Source organism: Maniola hyperantus, chromosome 8 (assembly GCF_902806685.2).
Source record: "Maniola hyperantus chromosome 8, iAphHyp1.2, whole genome shotgun sequence".
NCBI classification, from domain to species: domain Eukaryota; kingdom Metazoa; phylum Arthropoda; class Insecta; order Lepidoptera; family Nymphalidae; genus Maniola; species Maniola hyperantus.
In genome coordinates, this window is record NC_048543.1 from 2,980,996 (window position 1) to 3,006,140 (window position 25,145).

The 25,145-nt window shown below is 37.3% G+C and overlaps 5 protein-coding genes across 5 annotated transcripts in view; 2 read left to right on the plus strand and 3 right to left on the minus strand.

Annotated features, from left to right (window-relative positions):
- Positions 1 to 25,145, minus strand: part of LOC117984450 (kinesin-like protein CG14535) — a 437,285-nt gene that overhangs the window by 392,250 nt on the left and 19,890 nt on the right. The window lies entirely within an intron of this gene.
- LOC117984389 (ATP-binding cassette sub-family G member 1-like) overlaps positions 1 to 25,145 on the minus strand; it is a 300,050-nt gene that overhangs the window by 121,988 nt on the left and 152,917 nt on the right. The window lies entirely within an intron of this gene.
- Positions 1,857 to 14,299, plus strand: LOC138402709 (juvenile hormone esterase-like). Its single transcript, XM_069500480.1, has 4 exons — positions 1,857 to 1,952; positions 2,493 to 2,636; positions 4,030 to 5,339; positions 14,046 to 14,299. The coding sequence occupies exons 1-4, from the start codon at positions 1,887 to 1,889 to the stop codon at positions 14,209 to 14,211; spliced, it is 1,686 nt and encodes a 561-aa protein (XP_069356581.1). The 5' UTR covers positions 1,857 to 1,886; the 3' UTR covers positions 14,212 to 14,299.
- LOC138402668 (uncharacterized) lies at positions 6,557 to 13,787 on the minus strand. Its single transcript, XM_069500238.1, has 3 exons — positions 13,132 to 13,787; positions 6,642 to 7,849; positions 6,557 to 6,588 (listed from the first exon to the last, which is right to left on the minus strand). Exons 1-3 carry the CDS (start codon positions 13,146 to 13,148, stop codon positions 6,557 to 6,559), a joined length of 1,257 nt encoding a protein of 418 aa, XP_069356339.1. The 5' UTR covers positions 13,149 to 13,787.
- Positions 14,339 to 23,970, plus strand: LOC117984455 (juvenile hormone esterase-like). The gene is made up of 4 exons (XM_069500481.1): positions 14,339 to 14,922; positions 15,598 to 15,741; positions 22,308 to 23,617; positions 23,764 to 23,970. Exons 1-4 carry the CDS (start codon positions 14,878 to 14,880, stop codon positions 23,927 to 23,929), a joined length of 1,665 nt encoding a protein of 554 aa, XP_069356582.1. The 5' UTR covers positions 14,339 to 14,877; the 3' UTR covers positions 23,930 to 23,970.

A 25,145-nucleotide genomic window follows, 5' to 3' on the forward strand; every position in this document is an offset into this window, starting at 1 on the left:
AATGCGTTGAATCTCCCGGTCAATAAGAGTGCCACTTCCTACAAAATGATACAACAGATCTGCGCCCTGTATACTAACTTCGCAATATTTGGGTATGTTATCACGACTGTTCATACTATTTTTAAATTATATTAAATTTATAAACAAGGTAAAGTTCAAAAACTTAAATCCTACTAGTACTTAGTTTAAAGGAATATACGAAGTAACAGAATAACACTCGCGATCAGGGAAACTATAAACAAATCTATATTTTTCGATCATTAATAGTATAATGCCTAACTAATAGTATAGTACCTATTGATATATTTTGCTCTTTATTATCATTCTTTACTATCTTAAAGATTACTATCTTAGTCCTAATTTAAAAGCATCTTAAGTACTGCAGTGTTTTTCTTTCCATTACTAAACTGCTGAACGAATTAGAAAAATTACGCAGAAACATTGATTACATTCTGGAGATGGACTTAGGTTACTTTTTAATTTGGAGCTCCAATGTTTGATCACCAGTTTGCAATGATGCGTAAACACCAAGACTGGTAGCCGCAGCAGAAATGGTGGACCTCTCGTTGATTTACTTAATATTTGTTTGTTTGCTACGAAAACCCTGGGGCCAAGGAGTTATAGTGGTAAAAACTTCTTAAGAGATTTCACCGCTATTTTGTGTGACAGAAAAGGTAGCTCATTCTTTGCCAAAAAAAGCATTTTCATTCCTGTCACCATTCATGCAAACAATATATTATGTAAATAGCTATGCTTTATGGTAATATTTTCATTTAAAAAATGTAAAGTAATCAACGTCAATTTGTTTACAGTAATCCTACGCCCGACGCGTCGCTCGGTGTAGTCTGGCCCACGTATGATCCGAGATCCGCTATATACTTGGACATTGGAGAGAATCTAACACTCCGCACGAACCCAAAAGCATCTACGATAAATTTCTGGGAAAGCGTTTATAGACTAATAGGTATACGATTTTAGAATGGGACATAAACTTTCCCATTTAAATAAAATATGGTTTTAATAAATTCTTTTGGATAGTCAAACTAATCTAGCACTGGATCGAAATGCCGTTCCTAGCAGGAGGAACTTGCTTTTTAGAGTTTAATTCCTTAATATGTACTGAAATGTTTTTATAAATAATTTAATTTAAGGGATCTTTAAGGTTGATTTGAAATGTTAAGAGAAGAGCATCGTCAGTGACGAGCAAAATCCTATTGAAAAATTGAAAAAAAAGTCGAAAAAAAAAACGGGTCGAATTGAGAACCTCCTCCTTTTTGGAAGTCGGTTAAAAATCCATTAGTGAGTCACTGAATAGACATGCATTAATGTAGTCTTAGTGCATCATAAATGGAACATAAGCTAAATAACTAACTAAGAGTTCAAAACTTATTGTGTAATGGGGAGGTCGAGAGTTAGGTGGCTCTACTCCATCTTTCGTCAGGTCTTGCTATAGTTTTCTGCGATCTGGCATCGATTTCTGGCATCATGGAAGTAATCCAGACATGAACTAATAGTATCGTACCAAGTTAGACGATGGTGTTAACTTGGCCTTATCCGGCAAAAAACCCGAGTTTAACCATTTTACACAATATTATACAAATCTTATACCCGGCTATACTCACCGCGACGCGCGCAGTCTCAACAACGTGCGCCAACGACCCCGGATAGGTTCGAAACTAGTCTAACGTCGAACACGTGAGTATAGCCGGTTGTAAGATATGTATAATATGGAAATCACTCACGATAGTTTAAACGCTAAAATTTTACACAATAGTTAATTTTATGATCTTATTTATTACCTTTACCCGCAAAACATATTACTTTTTATCATGTTGATATTTTCACTATTTATAAGACTGCTAAATGTACCTTTATAGAGTATATAAATGTTTTTGCTAAGACAAGAGATGTGTGTGATTCTAGTATTTTTCATACTTGGAAGAATAATATGGGTAAGTATAGTTTTTTTTTTTTAATAATTTTTTAGTGCTTACCTACACTTCACGGAAATTACTAAATAATTTAAATACATATCAAAAATTGCGTTACCGGCTGGTCGCTTATGTACTGAGTTAACATACATATCACCAATTTCGTCACTGGCAGTAAGTGAGACCGTGGCCGAATGGTCAAGGCATCGGGCGCGAACCCAGAAGATGCAGGTTCGATTCCTGCCGGTCACGCAATTTTTGATATGTATTTAAAATTATTAAGTATAGTTTTATTTCCGTTTTTAAGTATGCATGTGGAAGGAAAAAAGAGGAGAGGACGACCAAAGAAAAGGTGGATGGATTGCGTGAAAGAGGATATGCGTGAAAAAGAGGTGGATAATACGTTGACGAATGACAGGAATGAGTGGAAGAAAAAGACATGTTGTGCCGACCCCACGTAGCGTGGGATAAGGTATGGAAGAAGAAGAAGTTTTATTTCCGTTTTTAAGTTATTACATTTTGGATTTAGTACTTATAAACGCCATCAAATATTACATACAGCATGATGTAGCCGCTGTGATTGTGCCGGTAGAGCAAGGGTTGCTAAGAGGGGAGCAAAAATGGACAATCACGGGAGATAAAAAGTTTTACAGTTTTAAAGGCATTCCATATGCAGCACCGCCCACTGGTATCAGAAGATTTAAGGTAAGCCAAAAAGGTTCAAGATTAAGGTAACAAGTTCATTATTATAAGTAATTCCACTATTGGCCCCAGACCACGTAAAAAAATTTGAGGAGGTGCTTTATAAGAGCTGACAATTTACAAAATTTGACGTATATAACGCTCGCCTGTGCGCTGTGGTCTTCCCCAGTTCGATTCTCATCAGGGGTAATTTGGGAATTTATAATTAATACATTTTCTGACTTGCTCTAGTGGCAGGCTACAATCGTAGCTACCCGTATATTACTCTACCAACAAAACCGTGCCACCAAGCAATTTAGCGTTCCGGTACGATGCCGTGCAGAAACCGATAGGGGATATGAGTTTAATAAAAATGCCATGCCCCTTCTGAATTAGGCCGATCTTAGAATGCATCATCATTTACCACCAGTAGAGATTGCAATCAAGGGCTAACTTGTAATGGAATAAAACAAATGGATGTTCTTGTACGTTATCCGAATATGGAAAACTACTTAGACCTGCAAGCTCGTTAAAGTACCTCTTAAAACTTACTCCCGACAGTAGGTCGCGAGTCATATAGTCTACTGTGTTTGCAAAATTGTGTTTGATTGTCTAGGAGTTTCTAGTTCCTCAAAATATTGAACTTCTTGGTTTATTTGCAAAATATTGAATTTTTTTGTTTATTTGCTACGTTGTACTTCTTTATTAAATTACCGACTTACTTACTGATTAAGTTTACTAATCCTGCCCATCCACAAATGTTTTTAGGGTTCCGTACCTCAAAAGATTAGTAAGAAAGAATTAGAGCCTCAATAGCTTAACCGGTATAGGAGTGGACTGAAAACCGAAAAGTCGACGGTTCAAACCCCGCCCGTTGCACTATTGTCGTACCTACTCCTAGCACAAGCCTGACGCTTAATTGAAGAGGAAAGGGGAATATTAGTCATTTAATATGGCCAATATTCTTTAAAAAAAAAAATCGGAACCCTTATAGGATCACTTTCTTGTCTGTCTGTCTGTCTGGTCTGTCAAGAAACCTACAGGGTACTTCCCGTTGACCTAGAATCATGAAATTTGGCAGGTAGGTAGGTCTTGTAGCAGACGTTCGGGGGAAAATCTGAAAAACGTGAATTTGTGGTTACATCACACAAAAAAATTAAATTGTGGTCTTGAACAAATATTGCTATTTTCATCATTCAAAGTAAGATTACTATACCAAGTGGGGTATCATATGTAAGGGCTCTACTTGTATATTCTAAAACAGATTTTTATTTATTTTTAGGCATAATAGTTTTTGATTTATCGTGCAAAATGTCGATAAAATACGATTGTAGTACGGAACCCTCAGTGCGCGAGTCTGACTCGCGCTTGTCAGGTTTTTGTTTTAATCTCAATAACATGTAACCTATTATTTTAGGCACCTCAACCTGCGAGGTCATGGAGAGGAGTACGAAATGCAACAGTACATGGCAATGTTTGTCCTCAATTTGACCCACTTACTAATATGTACATACCTGGAAGCGAAGATTGTCTTTTTTTAAACGTTTACACACCGACATTACCACCGTGTTCTCTTTTACCGGTTATGTTTTTTATTCACGGAGGTCTTTATATAACCGGATCTGGTAATGATGATTTGTATGGGCCCGATTTTCTAATTAATCAAAATGATGTGGTTGCGGTTACGATCAATTACAGACTTGACAATCTCGGGTTTCTGGTCTTAGATACTGTAGACGCACCCGGAAATGCAGGAATGAAAGATCAAGTAGCTGCGTTAAGGTGGGTTCGAATGAATATAAAAAACTTCGGTGGAGATCCGAACAAGGTGACTATCTTTGGGGAAAGCGTGGGTTCTGCTTCTGTGGCTTTACACGCACTATCACCGATGTCGAAAGGGCTGTTTCGTAGAGTCATAGGAACAAGTGGAGTACCAATAAACGATTTCTCGACAGCATTTGAACAAAAGCGAAGAGCCTTTGAACTTGGTAAAAAGCTGGGCCTTGAGACTACGAATAGTTCAGCGCTCTTAAACTTTCTCCAAACCGTACCTGTCCGACAACTGATCAACACTAATTCAACTATTATAGCAGCGGAAGATTATATTCAGTTTTTAACAAGAGGATATTATACTATGCCAGTCGTGGAAAAAGATTTTGGTCAAGAGAGATTTTTAACAGAACCCCCCCTTACTTTGATTTATTATGGACGTCATGAGGTTGACATGTTACTAGGATACACTTCAAACGAAGGATTAACTGATATACCATCAATTGAAAATTCGAGTATAATTGCTAATTATCACAGATTTCCAGGAGTTTTAGTGCCAAGAGATATTTTTTATCGAACAACACCAACGCGCCACTTGCAACTGGCAGATGTTATCAGACAATACTACACTGGGTCCCCGTTGAGGTCTTTGAATACGATACCGATTTTCGTGAGCTATGAAACCGATCTTTATATCTATCCCATAATAAGATACGCAAGGCGTTTATCTAATGGTGGAAATGGTCGTATATATTTGTTTGAGTTTTCGAGTGTGTCTGAACGCAATGTTTTGAGCCAACCAGGCAGGAGATATGGATTAACAGGAGCTTCACACATTGAAGATCTATTATATGTGTTTAACCCAAATGTGTTGAATCTCCCGGTCAATAAGAGTGCCACTTCCTACAAAATGATTCAACAGATATGTGCCTTGTATACTAACTTCGCAATATTTGGGTATGTATTCAACATTTCTTATAAAAAAAATCAGTTTTGTTTAATTATAACAACAACATGAAGTTCGTAAACTAAATTTCGACTCTTCTTAAACATTTTGTGAATTCTATATAATAAGACCTTAGATTTGAAATGTTTAAAAAAACGGCCAAGTGCGAGTTAGATTAGCGCAGCGAGGGTTCCGTACTACAGAAGTAAACCCCCCATTGCCCCCCCAGCAAAGCAATTGCAACTGTGCATTGTAAGGTCTACATCTCCTGAGGATGCTCCGGTGTCGGGGCGAAACGTGCTGTTAGGAGGTCCGCTTCGACAGTCTTTTGAAAAAAAAAACCACAAGAAATGTCCAACGAATTTAATTTGGAAATTCACACACACGGAACTTTTACTTCACGCGAATACAGTAGTTTCAGTGTTAACTATTCAATATGGAAATGTGGACTGCTTCGCCGCCTCGCGGATTGTTCGCTTTATATAAATTGAAATGCTGAAGCAGCGAATTAACACGTCATGTTAAAATTATTAATTTATAACATTTCCCCCCTTTAGACGAAGCTTTAATTTAAAATAAAGCGTAGTAAAAAAAAGAAAAGGAAAAGGAGAGAAATGGTAAAATATTCTACATAATTTAATTATTTGAAAGATTTCTTTGCACTGATGCACTAAGATTTCGAAGGTCTACAGATGCGTTATCTTCATCATCTGTTATCTGTGACATTTCAATAGAACTTTGGATTTTGTTTTCTTTATGCGAAATCTTTTTGCGATTACATTGGTAAAAAATTTGGATGCAGAATTCGTTGCAATTACGTTGTTTAAAACATTTGACAATCTTATAACATAAAAATAGAAAAATTAACGAAATAATTATATAAGTAAAAGCAGAGTAATACGAGCTATATTTTATAAAATGAGATTCCTCTTGGATCCTGTTGATTTGCAACTCAAGATCGTTGAATTGGTTTATCGAATTTTTTAAGGAATCTAAATTAATATTACTTAGGTTAATAGGTGATAGAAGAGGAATCGTTTTGTTAACAATCTCTTGGTTGCAGCAGTTATCATTAGTTATATCAAAATTAATATTAAAGTTATTATTATCAATAGTTAAATTTGAAATGGTAGAAGGTATAAATTGAATCGTTTTAAAGTAACCAATGCAACCTTTGTTCAGTTTTAATATTCCAGTGCCAGATATAGAATAATCCTTAAAGTTATCATTACAATTGATAGTTAGTTTGCTTGTTTTTGACTGTACAAATATCCATTGATTATTTTTTAATTTATGCCATATGTTTATAAGACCATATAGGATTTTCGGTTCACATTCCCTTGGTAAAGATAGAGTTACTTCAGTTAAAAGTTTTGTCTCGCATGAAGGATTCGAATTTACAGAATAAATTGACTCTAATTTACAGATGGAATTTTCACTATTTAAAATAGTACAATCTCTTAAAGTATCTAATAATACGTAATTTAATCTATCGTCAGTTATAGCTAAATAGGGTTTAGTAGGTTTGATTAAGGCAAAACTTTTGGATTGTCCTTCGTAATGAGGAGTCGGGAGCGGGATTGTTTTATAGACGTTATACTTAACGGGAGAGACAAGAGGGATCTGTATTACAAATACTATCTTATTGTTATAGAAATAGGAGACTAACTTAGATATATCTATAATGGTATGTATATTTTCTATACTTAGTGCTACAGGAAAATCTAAACCTTTATTGATTGAGTTTCTGTGTTTAGACAGTTCATCATACAGTTTTACAGGACTTAGAACAGAAGGATGTAGAACATTAACTTTTGAAAACAAAATTGCGTTTATTACAGTATCGAGAAAATTTGAGATAGCTAGTAAAGAGCTTTCGATTATATTAACTAAGCTATTAAATCTAGTTAAATACATTAATTTTTCATTATCACTAGTAACATAAGACAATATATCGTTTAATTTATTAATCTGAGAGTTTAACTTTATCTCATTTTGATTTAACCTAGAAATAGTAGAATTAAAAGTATTAATAGACGACTTAACTATATGAATATTATCTTTCATTAAATGAAATATCTCAGATTCAGATCTCTGACAAGAGCTAATTGCAGCATCATATTTTCGGGCATCTTCAGCATCTAAAGTGCCAAAGAAAAACTTAAGGATTTCACCACCAAATTCTAAAGATCTTTTGAATCTAGCAGGATTTTCGCTTGAGATAATATGAGATAGAGATTGAGCCTTGAGATAATTGGATTCTAGAAGTACTTCAATTGGACTAAAAACATTTTTGCAGCTAGAGTACTCTTCTGGTTGCAACTTAGCACAAACTAGAGAGGTTTTAACAATCAACCGGTCAACTTTGTCAAGCTGTGGTTCCAATGAGACGGTGTTGAGATGCGTGATTACTCTCCAATAATCATTGTAGAAATAAATTTTTGTAATGGGGTCGAAATATATTCCAGGGCTATGCGTTATGGGTGTAATCATTGGCTCAGACGAGACGTAGGAGAAAAATCTGAAAAGAATGATAAGCTTAAGTTACAGCGAGCTTAATTAAATTAGTATGATACTTAACATGTTTTCTATTTATTAATAAAGTAACATTATGTTTTCCATTTATTTTAACGATTTTGTAAGGGCCTTTCCATATTGGAGATAAGGCTTTACGAAGTCTGTGATGGTATTTTAAATATACCATGTCACCAACTTTATATTCTATGTTAGGATTAGAACTTGAATCATAGATTTGTTTTGAAGATTCTTTACTTGATTTAATATACTCTAAAGCTTTTTCGCGGCTTACTTTCATTCTATACTGAAGCGCACGGACATACTCGTGGTATGTAACATTATTATCTGTGTCGTAGAGAGAATTAGGAAGGGTTGGTTTCTGTCCAAACAGAAGTTCAAACGGAGTAAATTGAGTAGTAGTATGAGGAGTTGTATTATACGCGAGAACAGCTGTTGCTAGGTAGCAATGCCAATCATTTTGATTTTCGTTTACAAAGGATTTTAGGTATTCTTTAAGAGTAGCGTGGCTGCGTTCCAGCGCACCGTTAGTTTGGGGATGGTAAGGGCTAGAAAGTAAGGGTTTGATTTTGAAAATATCGGTAACTTGTTTAAACAGTTCTGATGTAAAAGTCATGGCTTGATCAGTAAGGATCATTTTAGGAATAGCGAATAAGGACATAAAGTGGACCAGATTACGGGCTACTTCTTCACTTGTTGAAGAAATCATAGGATAGACACATAGGAATTTGGTAAGATCATCTTGCAGAGTTAGAATGAACTTGAACTTTTGGAAACCTGCTTCAGGTAAGACACCAACTATGTCCAGAGCTAATCGTTCAAAAGGCTTTGTGCTCGTGGATGTAATAACCATAGGAGCTTTATTGCAGGCTCGTAAAGGTTTGTTAACTTGGCATAGTTTGCAAGACTTCACATAGCGTTCTATGTCAGTTCTCATTCCTTTCCAGTAGTATGAGGCTTTAATTCGACTATACATCCTATTCACACCAGGATGTCCTGCTATGGGAGTGTCGTGATTCTCTTTGAGAATTGTAGGAACTTCAGCTGGAGTTGGAAATATTATTTGATTTTTATAAATATGTATTTTGATATCAGTGTTATGAAATACGTAGGAAATCATATTATAAATTTTGGTATAGGATAATTTAGTAAAAGGTTCAGAGAAATCGGAGATAGCTATTTCATCAATGCTAGGGTGATGTGATATAAGTTCATCACGAAGCATCATCAAAGTGTCGTAAATGGAGCGAAAAGTTGTCTCATCGTAATGATGAACCTTGGTAAAAAGAAAATAATATGTTTTATTATTTTTTGTAACTGACCTTACCGAACATTGTTCACGTTCGGCTTCTAACAATGAAGCGGTGTCGGTTATCTGAGATAATAATTCCTCACAATGTGGCATTGAGTTGTCGAAATCTAGAGAAACGGGGCATGCAATAATTTTGCATTTGGAAAGATGTAAAGCTTGTGAGTGTTCTTCAATTTTTGTGTTAGAATCTGGTAAAGAGTTTGTAAGTTGTTTCTTAAAATATGCCTCGTAGGAAAGCTTAGTAAGATTATCTGTATTTATAGCATGAATTGGGATGCGAGACAGAGCGTCTGCATTTGAATTTAATTTTCCAGGTTTGTAAATAATCTCGTAATCGTATTCCTCAAGTTTGAGGCGCCAACGGACGAGTTTGGAACCAGGATCTTTGACGTTGAAGAGCCATACTAAGGGCCGATGATCTGTTACGATTTTGAATTTAGTGCCGTAGAGATATGGTCGGAAAGTTTTAACGGCGAATAAAATAGAAACTAACTCCTTTTCTGTGGTCGAGTAATTTCCTTCTTGTTTGTTTAAGGTTCTAGAAGCATAGGCTATTGGTTTGTCCTTGCCGACAGGGCCTTGAGATAGCACTGCGCCAACGGCGTAGTTGCTGGCGTCTGTGGTAACGATAAATGGTTGAGAAAAATCAGGGTATTGGAGAAGAGGAGCTGAGGTTAACTTTTCCTTCAGGAGGTTAAAAGCTTGGTCTTGTTCTATAGACCAATGAAAAGTGACATCCTTTTTGAGTAAAGATGTTAGAGGTTTTGTGATCTTGGAGAAATTGTCAATAAATCGGCGGTAATAACCAACGAGACCGAGGAATGATTTTACTTCTTTAGGATTTTTAGGAATTGGGAAATCACAGACTGATTTAATTTTTTCTGGGTTTGGAGAGACACCTTTATCCGTTATAATGTGACCTAGATAGGTGACTTCCTTTCTAAGGAATTCACATTTATCCGGTTGTAATTTGAGATTATAATCTCTGAAACGGTTGAATACCATTTTCAGTTTTTCACAATGTGATTTGAGATCTGCACTATAGATGATACAGTCATCTAAATAGACATAGCAATGTAAACCTTGAAGACCTGATAATACTGTGTTCATAAGACGTTGAAAAGTACTGGGAGCGTTCTTAAGTCCGAACGGCATCCTAGTGAATTCGTAGTGGCCTGTTGAACCATTTGTGTTGACTACAGTAAAACCAGTTTTAGGTGCATCTGAAGGATTCAGCGGAATTTGATGGAAACCGGAGACTAAGTCCAGTGTGCTAAAATATTTGGAATGACCTAGTTGATCTAGGATATCTGTGATCAAGGGAATAGGATATACTTCGGATACAGTGACGTCATTGAGGCGGCGGTAGTCGATAACTATTCGCCATTTCTTTTTCCCGGATGCGTCCATTTTTTTGGGAACCACCCAAACGGGAGCATTCCATGGAGAGATAGACGGTTTAATAATTTTCTGTTGTAGCATTTTCTGGATTTGGGAATCGACTTCGTTTTTATGACATTCGGGAAAACGGTAAGATTTTACATTAATAGGAGAGCTATTACCCGTGTCAATAGAGTGTTGAATAGCGTTAGTATGAGTTAGAGTGTCTCCTTCGAGATAAAATATATCAGAGTATTCAGAACAGCACTCTAAGAGAACTTTTCTCTCCTCATCGTTAAGATGTGAGTGTCTTATAAGACTTAGAACACGATCGAGTCGATTTGATGAAGAATTAGAAACGTGGTTGACAATTTCGGGGGATTGAGACACTTGGCGTAGTTCAGAGAAGTCTATAGGAGTTAAATGAACCTTGAAGTCTTGGATTTCTATTTGAGATTCAGTGGTATTTAAAACAGAGACATTGACTTTATAATTAGGCTTCAAACTTACTATACAGTTTGCTATATATACACCTTCGGATATAGAGTGATCTAATATGAGTGCGTCTTTTAAATGACGTAACTCGAACTTGTCATTTGAGACAGTGCATTCAACAATAGTTTCGGAGCGAGCCGGTATTATATATCTAGGGCTCGAATAATGAATTGGTAAAGAGTAATTTGAGATAGTAAGGGATTTAGTATTATAATCGATATTAGTATGGAAAAAATGTAGAAAATCGGTACCTAAGATACCGTCTGATTCCAGATTCAGAGCGTCAGTTATGACGTGGAATTTAAAAGAAATGGTGTGGTCGTTTATAATAAGGTTAAGCACAACTGTTCCTAAAGTTTCGCTATAGGAATCCTTATCGTTTATGCCTTTGAGTTTTATAATTTCTTGAGACAATTGGGGCTCTGCTGGTAAACACGAGCGCTTAATAATGCTGACACTTGCGCCTGTGTCAACTAAGAAACAGAGAGGTTTTTTATTACATTCTATTTGTAAAAATGCATGAGGTAAGGACACCAACTTTTTCAGGGTGCTTGTTTCGAAGATCGGGACGTCTTTAAGAGGCAATGAGCTTTTGCTTGCGTTGCTTTGGGGGTCATTTTGAATGACTTTAGAGTTTGTAAGACTCAGTTGATCATTTGAAGGAAACTGAGGTTTAAACGATTTTGTAGTATAAGAGCTAGTATAAGAATTAGAATGAGATATAGTATTATTTGAGCAATCTTCTTTGGAATGCTTTGTATTCGATTTTGTAGGAATCAGTGAGGATTTAGGATAATATGATTCAGCGATATTTTGGCAGTCTTTTGGTGATTGCCGGGATATAAAAGATTTGGTATAAGATTCAGTGTGACTCGGACAATCATGTAGCGATTGCCGAGATATAAACGATTTGGGAGAATTAGTATAAAAGGATTTAGTAGTTCGAGTGCCATTTTGGATTGTTGATTTCGGCAGGCACGCATCCGAAATCAGTTTAAGTTTTTTGATTCAGGGACGTAACTATTCGTCACTTCATTTAAGGATTCAGAGTATTCATACATGTTAACATTAGCACTGTTACTATGAGAGGGACCCGACGGAGGGTGAGAGTTCATCCGACGCTGATTATTATTATATTGGCGCTTACGACATTCTGAGATAAGATGTCCTTTGTGTTTACAATAGGCACAGGTTTTGACGAAATTTGAGTCCTTTGATGAACTTTGACTTGTTTCTGCAGAATATTGAGGGTTAGCGGGAGGAATATGGAAAGATGATCTCTGTGTGAAATCGTGCTTTTTCTTAAAGCACTCTGAGAAACTATGATTGGTCTTCTTACATAAGGAACAAAATTTAGTTGGATGTTTTGGTTGAGTAATTTTTACAAGTTTGAAAATTTTTTCTTCTTCGACTGCTAGAGAAATTGCTTCATTAAGTGTCGAAGGGTTTCTGCAGCGGACAATATTAGAAATATTAGGGTTAAGACCTAATTGGAATAAGCTTAAGGCGAGTTCTTCCATAGCTGTGATTTTGCCTAGAAGGAGATTACGATCAGTGCATGAATTTTGAATATCAGCTTGAAGTCGAGTTAGGCATGCTTCGAGTCTGATAGAATATTGTGTCACACTTTCGGACTGGCCCTGTTTACAGTTTTGGAGATCAAGTAGCAGATGGGACGAGTGTTTTTTCTCGCCAAACGTGCTTTTTAAATATGATTTTAATTCATCCCAATTATTGAAATTTTTAAGGCTGCAGGCTAATTGAGCTTTGCCCTCAAGTTGGGAGATTATATATTTACATAAGATATTTTGCTGGTCGGGAGCAGCTAAACTAATTGCGTTATCGCAGTTAGTTAGGAACGCGGCAAGAGTTTCCCGATTCCCATCATAAGACCTTACGAATTTAGTGAGTATAGAGAGAGTCACTTTTGCGTCCGAACTTTCTGACTTTAAACTCATTTTTGATTACTGAAACTGAGATATGGAGAGAAAAAAAAAAGGATTTAAATTTAAAATACAGTACGAAAATATACAATTTAGACAATTTACGCTTTTTATACAAAATTAATATAAACTACTTACAGGATAACGGCAAACATCACGATTTATTTTTCACAAAAAGGTTTTCACTTTGATGTCACTGCACTGAAAGTTAAATTAGGTCGATGCGTTTGCGACACGTGAAGGCTTTGAACTGTACGGAATGCGTCTCGTATTTCACGCGGCGACGATATCGAGTAGGTTTCTGAAGATATTGAAGAAATTGTATTTCGTAATTTTGAAGGCTTAAAATTTATTTCACTGATGTTTTTGAGTGAGTCCAGGATATTCGCGTTCTTCGTGTGAGATGCGGGCTCAGTCTGGCAGGCTGAGACTTATCGTCGATCTTGAGTAGAACCGGTGCTTAGTGGTTGTGATGCGGGCTCAACCCTGGGGGCGAGGCTTATCGTCGATCACGACTGCGATGACCTCAGGATTCTTTGGATGCTAAGGGTCCTCTTGCGTGAACCTTCTTAGCATCCCACTTCTGACACCAATTGTTAGGAGGTCCGCTTCGACAGTCTTTTGAAAAAAAAAACCACAAGAAATGTCCAACGAATTTAATTTGGAAATTCACACACACGGAACTTTTACTTCACGCGAATACAGTAGTTTCAGTGTTAACTATTCAATATGGAAATGTGGACTGCTTCGCCGCCTCGCGGATTGTTCGCTTTATATAAATTGAAATGCTGAAGCAGCGAATTAACACGTCATGTTAAAATTATTAATTTATAACAGTGCGTCGAGTGTGTTTGGGATTTGTGTGGTGCTGCGTGGTGGTGGTGCGTATTGCTTGCCTAGTGGCTGCTTCTTCCTGCATGATAGCAGTGGGAGGGCGGGCGGTGCATTTCGCATGCTGCATGTTGCACCATACAGATTCGACCTGTTTCAGCGGATTTTTAGCAAATTAAGCTTTTGGTTCATTGTATAATATTTTGTTAATTTGTTTACAGTAACCCTACGCCCGACGCGTCGCTCGGTGTAGTCTGGCCCACGTATGACCCGAGATCCGCTATATACTTGGACATTGGAGAGGATCTAACACTCCGCACAAACCCAAAAGCGTCTACGATAAATTTCTGGGAAAGCGTTTATAAACTAATAGATATACGATTTTAGAGTTTATTAGCAACTATATTTTGTAAATAAACTTTAACAAGTGAAAAGTCAAATAATCAATCTACCACTTGTTCGGAATAATCTAAAATTGATTCTAGCGAAAAAAACTATCAAGATACTCGAGGTTTGATTTCTCGAGCTTTTTTTTTAGCGAGCAAACGAGCAGGCGGGTCACCTGATGTTAAGTGATTACCGCCGCCCATGAACATTTGCAGCACCAGAGGAGCCGCCGATACGTTGGCCGGCCTTTAAGGAATTTGTTGGTCCGCCCCTTGAATAACCCCATGTTATAATCTAGTGGGAACACCGCCGATGGGAGTTGGTTCCACAGTTTGCACGTGCGTGGAAAGAAGGATCTGGCGCAGCGGCTCTGGATGAGGTTGAGGAATCGCGGTGAAATGTCTCGTAAAAGTATTTAACATGAATTAATTAAAATTGTGCGTCAAGATTAGCTTAGCTGTTGAGCCGTAAAAAAGTAACAAACAGACACACTTACACGATACATGAATTACAATTGATAAAATTAATTAAGTTGACTATCAACTATTAAAACAGTGTTAATTGCCTTTGCACGCAATACATACAATTAGTTTTATCATGAAATGTTTTCAGTATTTCGAATAATGTCTAGTACTTGCTATAATCATTTTTGGAAAGGCAAGCGAAATGTATGTGACCGTAGTCTTATTAATTCTTGGAAAAATAATATGGGTAGGTATAGTTTCCAGTAGCTATTTCCATTTTCAAATTATTGAATACTAGCTGACCCGGCGAACTTCGTACCGCCTAACAGTCGATACTTTTTCAGGCAATTTTTTAATTTTTTCTCTCCGTAAGAACCATCCTCGTACTTCAAGGAATATTATAAAAAAATAATTAGCGAAATCGGTGCAGCTGTTCTCGAGATTTGCGATCAGCAACACATTCAGCGAATTATTCTCGAGTCGAATCAAGCTCGCGAAACGAGGGTTTCGTACTACAGTCGTATTTTTTCGACATTTTGCACAATAATTCAAAAACTATGATGCTTAAAAATAAACAAAAATCTGTTTTAGAATGTACAGGTGAAGACCTTTCATATGATAGGTACCTATACTTGATATAGTTATCTTACTTCGAAAATTGAAAATACTAATTATTAGTTCATGACCACAATTTAATTTTTTTGGTGTGATCTAACCACAAATTCACGGTTTTCAGATTTTTCCCCTAATGTCTGCTATAAGACCTCCCTACCTGCCAAATTTCATGTTGCTAGGTCAACGGGAAGTAACCTGTAAGTTTCTTGACAGACCGACAGACAGACAGACAGACAACAAAGTGATTCTATAAGCGTTCCGTTTTTCCTTTTGAGGTACGGAACCCTAAAAATTAATAAAATTTCAGCATGACGTAGCCGCTGTGACTGTGCGGGTGGAGCAAGGGCTTTTGGAAGGGGAACAAAAATGGACAATAACAAATGATACATTATTCTACATTTTTAAAGGCATACCATACGCAGCACCGCCTACTGGCAGAAGAAGGTTCAAGGTAAGCCAATTGGATATTTGATTCCAATTTTTTTATTACTTTATTATAAACTAGGATAAAAATAATGACGTAAACTGAAAAAACTAATTAAATTGATCAAATAACAAAAAGTTATAAGCATTTAAATATTTCTGATTAGACAGAGATAGCGATACAGCAGTTTGACGTCACATCTACTAATGCGATAGTACACAATCTCTAAACTAAACTAAATTAACAGGTCTAAATCTAGTGATATCCTTTTCCACAAGCAACATTATGAAAGGGATAGCAATAGATTTAAACGTGTCATTCTAGTTTAGTTTAGAGATTGTGTACAGGAGAATTAGCCACAGTAGCTTCCTAAGGTTTCATATAAATTTTCGTTTTGCGAGAAAGGGATAGAAGACCCTCCCACTCCAAAATTAAAATGCCTGTAACTTTGTAAATCTTTGTTGGATTTTAATATTTTTTTCAGTGTACGTCATTATTTTTATCCTAGTTTATAATAAAGTAATAATATTTATCAAATTCAAAAGTAGGAAAATACCCAATTGTTGATGAATTCGCAAAGGTTCAATAACTGAATATCTCTACTATTGACCCAAGATCTCGTGCAAATTGTTATGATGGTTCTTCTGTGTTAATTGAATGAGGCAAAGTATTTAATCTTACAAGCAATCTTACATACGTACCTACCTATTCTTAAAATTTTCTTCTTCTCTTTTGTAGATCTCGAGCCAAATCCTAAACCTGTGTTTGTAAAATTGCGTTTGTTTGTTTATTAAGGGTTTTCTTAATTTACAAAATCAATATATATATAGGCGCGCTAGGCACGTACATCAGAAATAGGAAGGAGAATGACCGATAATTATTATTATTAATCCTCAGCCGACATCAGAACGTAGTAATTAACCACTAGGTACTTTAATCAATGATCTTTACAATTAGTTCTCAGCACTTTAAACAACCTAATGGATGAGTCGGGATTTACTTTCTTAAAATGAACCAGGCCGCATATGTGAACTAACGATATTCTTGTGTTATCAAATTACATGGACTATCCTCAATTATTATCATGGAAACTCTCACGTATAGCACAGGGAAACTATCAACGCAAGGTAACGAGGTAAACCTAACCTAACCCTACCTAGGTCGCCTCCAACCACCCCTCACAGCGACCCCTCACCTCACTCTAACCTAATCTCAACATCATCATCATCATCATCATAGCATCATCATAGCATCATCGCATCATGTGATTAGGGCACAATTGCTATTGCAACCTCTGAATCAAATCACTAGCCATTTCTTTATCTGATCATCTAAAGACAATCTACCACTGGTTCGGAATGCTACAGCCTACCGCGAGAAGAGCCAGCAAGAAACTCGCGTGGCGACTAGCTCAATCATCAATCTCAACTTCATGAACACTCTTAAAATAATCATTGCATTGACACTCACTATCTAAACCAGATCATATTATTGACTCCTCTTTACTAACTCGCAATATCACAATAGCTCTACCTTATCCACTCTATGCGCGTCTACATACCGAATGCCATAGCATCGTGCGCTACGGCGCCTCGAACACTATTCATCCAGGTATGCAATCGCCACACTATACCTACGCGAATCCCACTCAAGGGATCGCCAGCTCGTGCCCGGTTTCCTCGAAACCACCAGAATGCAAGCTATTCGATCTAATGGGAAACTCATTGTCTGATTACCCTACCTCTTGTGTAGGGTAGTGTCTACCCTACACAAGAGTCCTCAATGATTCTTAACCAAACGGGTTATACGTTTCTAAAGCGGGTACTATCAAAGTTAACTGCAAATTACTATCACACTAAACTATCACTTTAAACTAATTATTATCTCAACTGCCGGTATATCTCCAATTACACTCTAAATTACTAGCGTTTGCAGAAATAACCTTAACGGATGTCATTATAATAATCTATCCACTGAGCCAACCGTTAACTCACGAATTACTCTAATATTCACCAATATAATTAATATTCCATATTCGTCTAACAACTACGCGAACATTATTAATAGTGCTTTGCAGACAAAGTCACCGGATAGCATTAAAGGTTAGAATTACTTTAAGGTTACGATTTAACACAAACATTCTACATTATCACAATCACAGAATTAAATATCACGATCATTATTATTCACGCTAAAAGCTACCTATCTCGAATTACCTAAGCTAATCTGAATTCTAATAAAAAGGCTAGAGTGAATTCTGAATCAGACAACCTACGCGTGTCTGTCAAAATCCAGCTCTGCCGGCTAATTCAAGATGGCTTCTTTTCACAGAGTAAAGCTTCCTTCATGCAACGTTTCTTTTCACGGAATCTATGACAGTAAAACCTATTATAACATTGACACGCCTACACGGCCATTCTGACATGCGACCGTCCACGGGAGCTAGTAAGTATCAAGCACAAACAATTTCCAATCGTCAGAGCATCCGCTCGTCCATCCTGACGATCAGCACAAGCACAAAAACTACATATTATAAAGCATGCATAACACAACCAAAGCATGTCACAACCAAATTACTTCGCAACCATAGCATGTCGCAACCATAACATGTCACCAACGCATGTCACAACAAAAGCGTGCAACCTGGACAAGACGAGCACATCTCTTCAAGCAACCCATAAGAATCTGGCACGGACGACACTGTCCATTCATCGAACACATCTGGAGCAAGCGCGTGCATCCCTTCAACCGACCTCTTCAGGTGCGGCCCGAACGATACACCTCAACCAGGGTCGAACATCATCTGGACTGAGCGAGTGCATCCCTCCAGCCAGGCTAGACTCCACAACATCTGGAAGAAGTGTGTCCCCTCAACCAACTCTTGCGAGTCTGGCCCGGACGACACTCTCTTACCAGGATAGACTCCACAACATCTGGAAGAAGTGTGTCCCCTCAACCAACTCTTGCGAGTCTGGCCCGGACGACACTCTCTTACCAGGATAGACTTCACATCTGGAAGAAGTGTGTCCCCTCAACCAACTCTTGCGAGTCTGGCCCGGACGACACTCTCTTACCAGGATAGACTCACAACATCTGGAAGGACACTTCCTTACCAGGATAGACTCACAACATCTGGAAGGACACTTCCTTACCAGGATAGACACAGGGACTTACTAAAACATAACATCTGCAAGCAATGTGTTCCTTCAACCAAGTCCCACAACCCACAAGCGCACACATGGACCGAGAGTCCCTGATGTTTCACAATTTAAAGGTCATCCATTTAGTCATGATCTCAATGTCACATCTGTCCATTACGTCAACTAACAACATACTGAAGCGGACCGGACACATCCCGTCAGCGTCTCATCCATCAGTGTGGAATGTCGTAAGTTCACACGCTGCCACAAACGAAGTGATCTACAAGATCAATTCAGATTATTTCATTGATAATATGAAGTGAAACTGAAACATTTTCTGGGTAATAAATTAAGTAATTGCCATCAATACTTTCCAAAGTCCCATGGCTTAGGAGTGCAGCACTCTTGCAGCGTCAGGATTAAATAGTTGGATCCAAACATTTTTATGGTAACGTCTCGCGAACTTCCTCTACTAATTAAAAAAAACTATGCAAATCGGTCAGAAACCTCGGAGAAATCGGTTTACAAAAACGCGCCGAATTGAGTACCTTCTCCTTTTGGAAAGCCGGTTAAAATTGCAAAACAAAAATGGCGGTGCAAGCTATCAGCTGTGAACTCGCTGTGAAGTCAAGTCGAACCCAAAATACTGTCGACAGTTATAGGTCCAGGTAGAGAAATCGTCTGTCACTGTCACACACAGCATTCAGTTCGTTCGCTGACTCTCTCTTTTCACTTTTTAATAAAGGGGCAGCCACACGTGCACGCTTTCATCCCGAAGTAAGGCTGGCATTGTTAAATCCAGGTAGCTCCATATTTATTAATAACGTTGTTAATACTACGTTGGTCCTGGAAGTAACTAGTCCAAGTGTAGCTTAGGATAATGCTTGAAGTAAGCATTTTTTTATTAATAAGGGTGTTAGAGTTTAGACTATTCACTTGCCACCCAGTTCACCATCAAAGTCATAATCATTGTCATAGTCAAACTGTAGTTTGATCCGGAACATCGACCCGCATAGGCCAGTCCCTCAATCAACTACACCACAGTCAACATTGTCATAGTCAAACCGTAGTCTGATTCAGAACATTGACTCGCATAGGCCAGTCCTGCGATCAACTACACCACACTTGCCAGTACTCCATACCAGATAGATACCAACATGCACTGCATCACGGGGTTTACACAAAGCATCATTTCACACACCATTTACTACTCTTCACGTTCAGAGGCAGTGAGAGTCCAATCCGAAATATTAAGGATCTTTTAACTCTCAGATAAAACCCCGAAATCTTTTTCTGCAAACTTTTACAACAAAGCCTAATTGTGGGTATTAAAATTGGAAAACTTTTCTTCTTCTTTAAACAAATTAATATCATCTTTTCTCGTAACTTTATCCTTTTATAAACCAGGCTAATGTGGGCATTATTTGCAAAACTGTGGGCATAACTTTCAAAAATGTGGGCATGTGCTCATCCCACTTCTGATATAGGCGCGCTAGGCACGTACATCAGAAATAGGAAGGAGAATGACCGATAATTATTATTATTAATCCTCAGCCGACATCAGAACGTAGTAATTAACCACTAGGTACTTTAATCAATGATCTTTACAATTAGTTCTCAGCACTTTAAACAACCTAATGGATGAGTCGGGATTTACTTTCTTAAAATGAACCAGGCCGCATATGTGAACTAACGATATTCTTGTGTTATCAAATTACATGGACTATCCTCAATTATTATCATGGAAACTCTCACGTATAGCACAGGGAAACTATCAACGCAAGGTAACGAGGTAAACCTAACCTAACCCTACCTAGGTCGCCTCCAACCACCCCTCACAGCGACCCCTCACCTCACTCTAACCTAATCTCAACATCATCATCAGCATCATCATAGCATCATCATAGCATCATCGCATCATGTGATTAGGGCACAATTGCTATTGCAACCTCTGAATCAAATCACTAGCCATTTCTTTATCTGATCATCTAAAGACAATCTACCACTGGTTCGGAATGCTACAGCCTACCGCGAGAAGAGCCAGCAAGAAACTCGCGTGGCGACTAGCTCAATCATCAATCTCAACTTCATGAACACTCTTAAAATAATCATTGCATTGACACTCACTATCTAAACCAGATCATATTATTGACTCCTCTTTACTAACTCGCAATATCACAATAGCTCTACCTTATCCACTCTATGCGCGTCTACATACCGAATGCCATAGCATCGTGCGCTACGGCGCCTCGAACACTATTCATCCAGGTATGCAATCGCCACACTATACCTACGCGAATCCCACTCAAGGGATCGCCAGCTCGTGCCCGGTTTCCTCGAAACCACCAGAATGCAAGCTATTCGATCTAATGGGAAACTCATTGTCTGATTACCCTACCTCTTGTGTAGGGTAGTGTCTACCCTACACAAGAGTCCTCAATGATTCTTAACCAAACGGGTTATACGTTTCTAAAGCGGGTACTATCAAAGTTAACTGCAAATTACTATCACACTAAACTATCACTTTAAACTAATTATTATCTCAACTGCCGGTATATCTCCAATTACACTCTAAATTACTAGCGTTTGCAGAAATAACCTTAACGGATGTCATTATAATAATCTATCCACTGAGCCAACCGTTAACTCACGAATTACTCTAATATTCACCAATATAATTAATATTCCATATTCGTCTAACAACTACGCGAACATTATTAATAGTGCTTTGCAGACAAAGTCACCGGATAGCATTAAAGGTTAGAATTACTTTAAGGTTACGATTTAACACAAACATTCTACATTATCACAATCACAGAATTAAATATCACGATCATTATTATTCACGCTAAAAGCTACCTATCTCGAATTACCTAAGCTAATCTGAATTCTAATAAAAAGGCTAGAGTGAATTCTGAATCAGACAACCTACGCGTGTCTGTCAAAATCCAGCTCTGCCGGCTAATTCAAGATGGCTTCTTTTCACAGAGTAAAGCTTCCTTCATGCAACGTTTCTTTTCACGGAATCTATGACAGTAAAACCTATTATAACATTGACACGCCTACATATACATAATATATTATTTATCAACGCACAACTCAAACTACTGGACGGATCAGGCTAAAATTTAGGAGGCACCTTTAGGGGTTGACAATGCAACCCCTAAAGGTGTAAAAAAGAACGTTTGAAATTTATGCAGTCCACGTGGAAGAAGTCGCGGGAATAAGCTGGTGTTATAAATGTTTACGAATTTTCTGTTTTTTTTTAATTCTTTGTACGGGCATCACTTGAAAAATCGCTGAGTTACATATATGTCACATTATTTGCTTCAAATCCTACTACACATATACAAACCAATAGCACCCGAGATATAGCTTGACCCATGTCAATGCTGCGGTCAAAATTTAGTTGATTGTGATCCCAGTAATATTTACTTAACTAAAATATTTTAGGAACCTCAACCTGCGCGTTCATGGAAAGGAATACGAAAAGCAACTGAACATGGGAGTGTTTGTCCCCAATTCGACTTCTTATTCACAAATATGTACATACCTGGAAGCGAAGATTGCCTTTTTTTAAACGTTTACACACCAAGATTGCCACCGTGCTCTCTTTTACCGGTTATGTTCTTTATTCATGGAGGTGGTTATGTAACCGGATCTGGTAATGATGATTATTATGGACCCGATTTTCTAATTAATCATAATGTGGTGGTAGTTACGATTAATTACAGACTTGACAATCTCGGATTACTGTGCTTAGATACTGCAGATGTACCAGGAAATGCAGCAATGAAAGATCAAGTAGCTGCGTTAAGATGGGTTCAAAGAAATATAAAAAACTTTGGTGGAGATCCGAACAAGGTAACCCTTATTGGACAAAGCGTTGGTTCAGCTTCTGTGGCTTTACACGCACTGTCACCGATGTCGAAAGGGTTGTTTCGTAGAGCTATAGGAACGAGTGGAGTGCCAATAAACGATTTTATGACAGCATTTGAACAAAGACGAAGAGCCTTTGAACTTGGTAAAAAGCTAGGCTTCCAGACTACATCAACTTCAGCGCTCTTAAAATTTCTCCGGACTGTGCCTGTTCGGTCACTCGTTAACACGAACTCTTCTATTATAGCAGCGGAAGATTATATTCAGATTTTGACGAAAGGATATTATATTGTGCCCGTCGTTGAAACAGATTTTGGTCAAGAGAGATTTTTAACAGAAACTGCACTTACTTTGATTGAGAAAGGACGACATGAGGTCGACATGTTACTAGGATACACTTCAAATGAAGGATTAATTGCTGTACCCTTTCTTGAAAACTCGAGCATCATCGCAAATTATCGCAGATTTCCAGAAGTTTTAGTGCCGAGAGATATTTTTTATCAAACAACACCTACGCGCCACTTGCATCTGGCAGATGTTATCAGACGACACTTCACGGGGTCATCGTTAAGCTCTTTAAACACGATACCAATTTTCGTGAGCTATGAAACTGATCTTTTTATCTATCCCATAATTAGATACGCAAGGCGTTTATCTAATCGCGAAAACGGTGATATATATTTGTTTGAATTTTCAAGTGTATCTGAACGCAATGTTCTGAGCCAACCAGGCAGAAGATATGGATTAAAAGGAGTTTCACACATTGAAGATCTCTTTTATGTGTTTAACCCAAATGCATTGAATCTCCCGGTCAATAAGAGCGCCACTTCCTATAAAATGATTCAACAGATCTGCACCTTGTATACTAACTTCGCAATATTTGGGTATGTATTCAAGATCTAAAAAAACAGTTTCATGTAATTTTATTACCAGAATGAAGTTCAAAAACTAAAACTTAATTACTCCACTTAAACATTTTATGAATTCTACATAATAAGACCTTTAGAAAAGTAATCAAATCTGTTTACAGTAATCCCACGCCCGACGCGTCGCTCGGTGTAGTCTGGCCCACGTATGATCTGAGATCCGCTATATACTTGGACGTTGGAAAGGATCTAACACTCCGCACGAACCCAAGAGCATCTATGATGGATTTCTGGGAAAGCGTTTATAAACTAACCGACATACGATTTTAGTATAGAAAATATTCTTTTTTTCAATAAACTTTAACTAATGCTATTGGATACTAAAATTAATCTACCACAGGTTCTGAATGCCTTTCTTAGCGAAAAGTATGATCAACGCGGTCGAACACATTTTATTTACAGCGCCATCTATATGTGATTTGATAAATTAATTTTAATTTATCAAATCACATTTAGATGGCGCTGTTGTAATTATCTTGCAGTGTTGAACATAAAATGTTAAAATATCTTGTAAAATGGTACAGAACCCTTCGTGTGCAAGATCGACTCGCACTTTTTTACAAACATAAAAAATCAATTAGTTTGTCTTACAATCTAAATCTTTAGTTTAATTGCACAGGTAAAACACTCGGCTGCACCGTTGCATGTATAGTTAATGTTTGAAAGGGTTGTACAGTAGAATGTGCCATCTGGGATAAAACCTGCACATGTTTACGAGTAGGTATGTACCCACCTACGTACCCGGTAGGAAGCTCTAGCCACGTAATCACTCACTACTCACTGCAATAAAAAGAAGTGCATCTAGAAACAAGAAACACTTCAACTAGAGTACTAAAATGTTGTTATTGTACTAAGATATATTTTGTTATGACAGTCATAAAACCTGCATCTTCAAAAAGTATAAGAGGCAGGTCGATAGGTTATAACTTGGCTAGCACCACTGCACTGCATTAGCTAATAATAGTTATTGTGTGAAACAATGTTGAGGCTGAGGTTGTTGTGGCCCTCGTAGCTTTAATTTTTAAGTTCGCGTAAAATTAACACCACTATATCATCTTACAAATGCAACAACGGATTTTCAAAAAGTGTAATTTATTACCTATTTTGAATAAACCATTTGATTTGATATGATTTGATAAATCACCATTAGTAATTTATTTTCTCGTAGATAGATATCGACAGAGCGGATTTAGGTTTTTTTTTTTAAATCCTGCAAGAATTCTTTGTTTTTTGGGAGAAAAATATTTTTTGGGATAAAAATATTATTAGGCCGCAAGCTACTCGTATCTCCTTACCAATTTAATTTCGAAATCAGTTTAGCTATTTAGATGGAAAATGTAACCAAGAGAACAGCTATTTTTGCATTTATCATGTTACTAGATATAGATGATAAAACTTGTTCGTATTTTATCGATATTTTGCACGATAAATCATAAACTATTATGTCTAAAAATGAGTAAAAATCTGTTTTAGAATGTACAAGTAC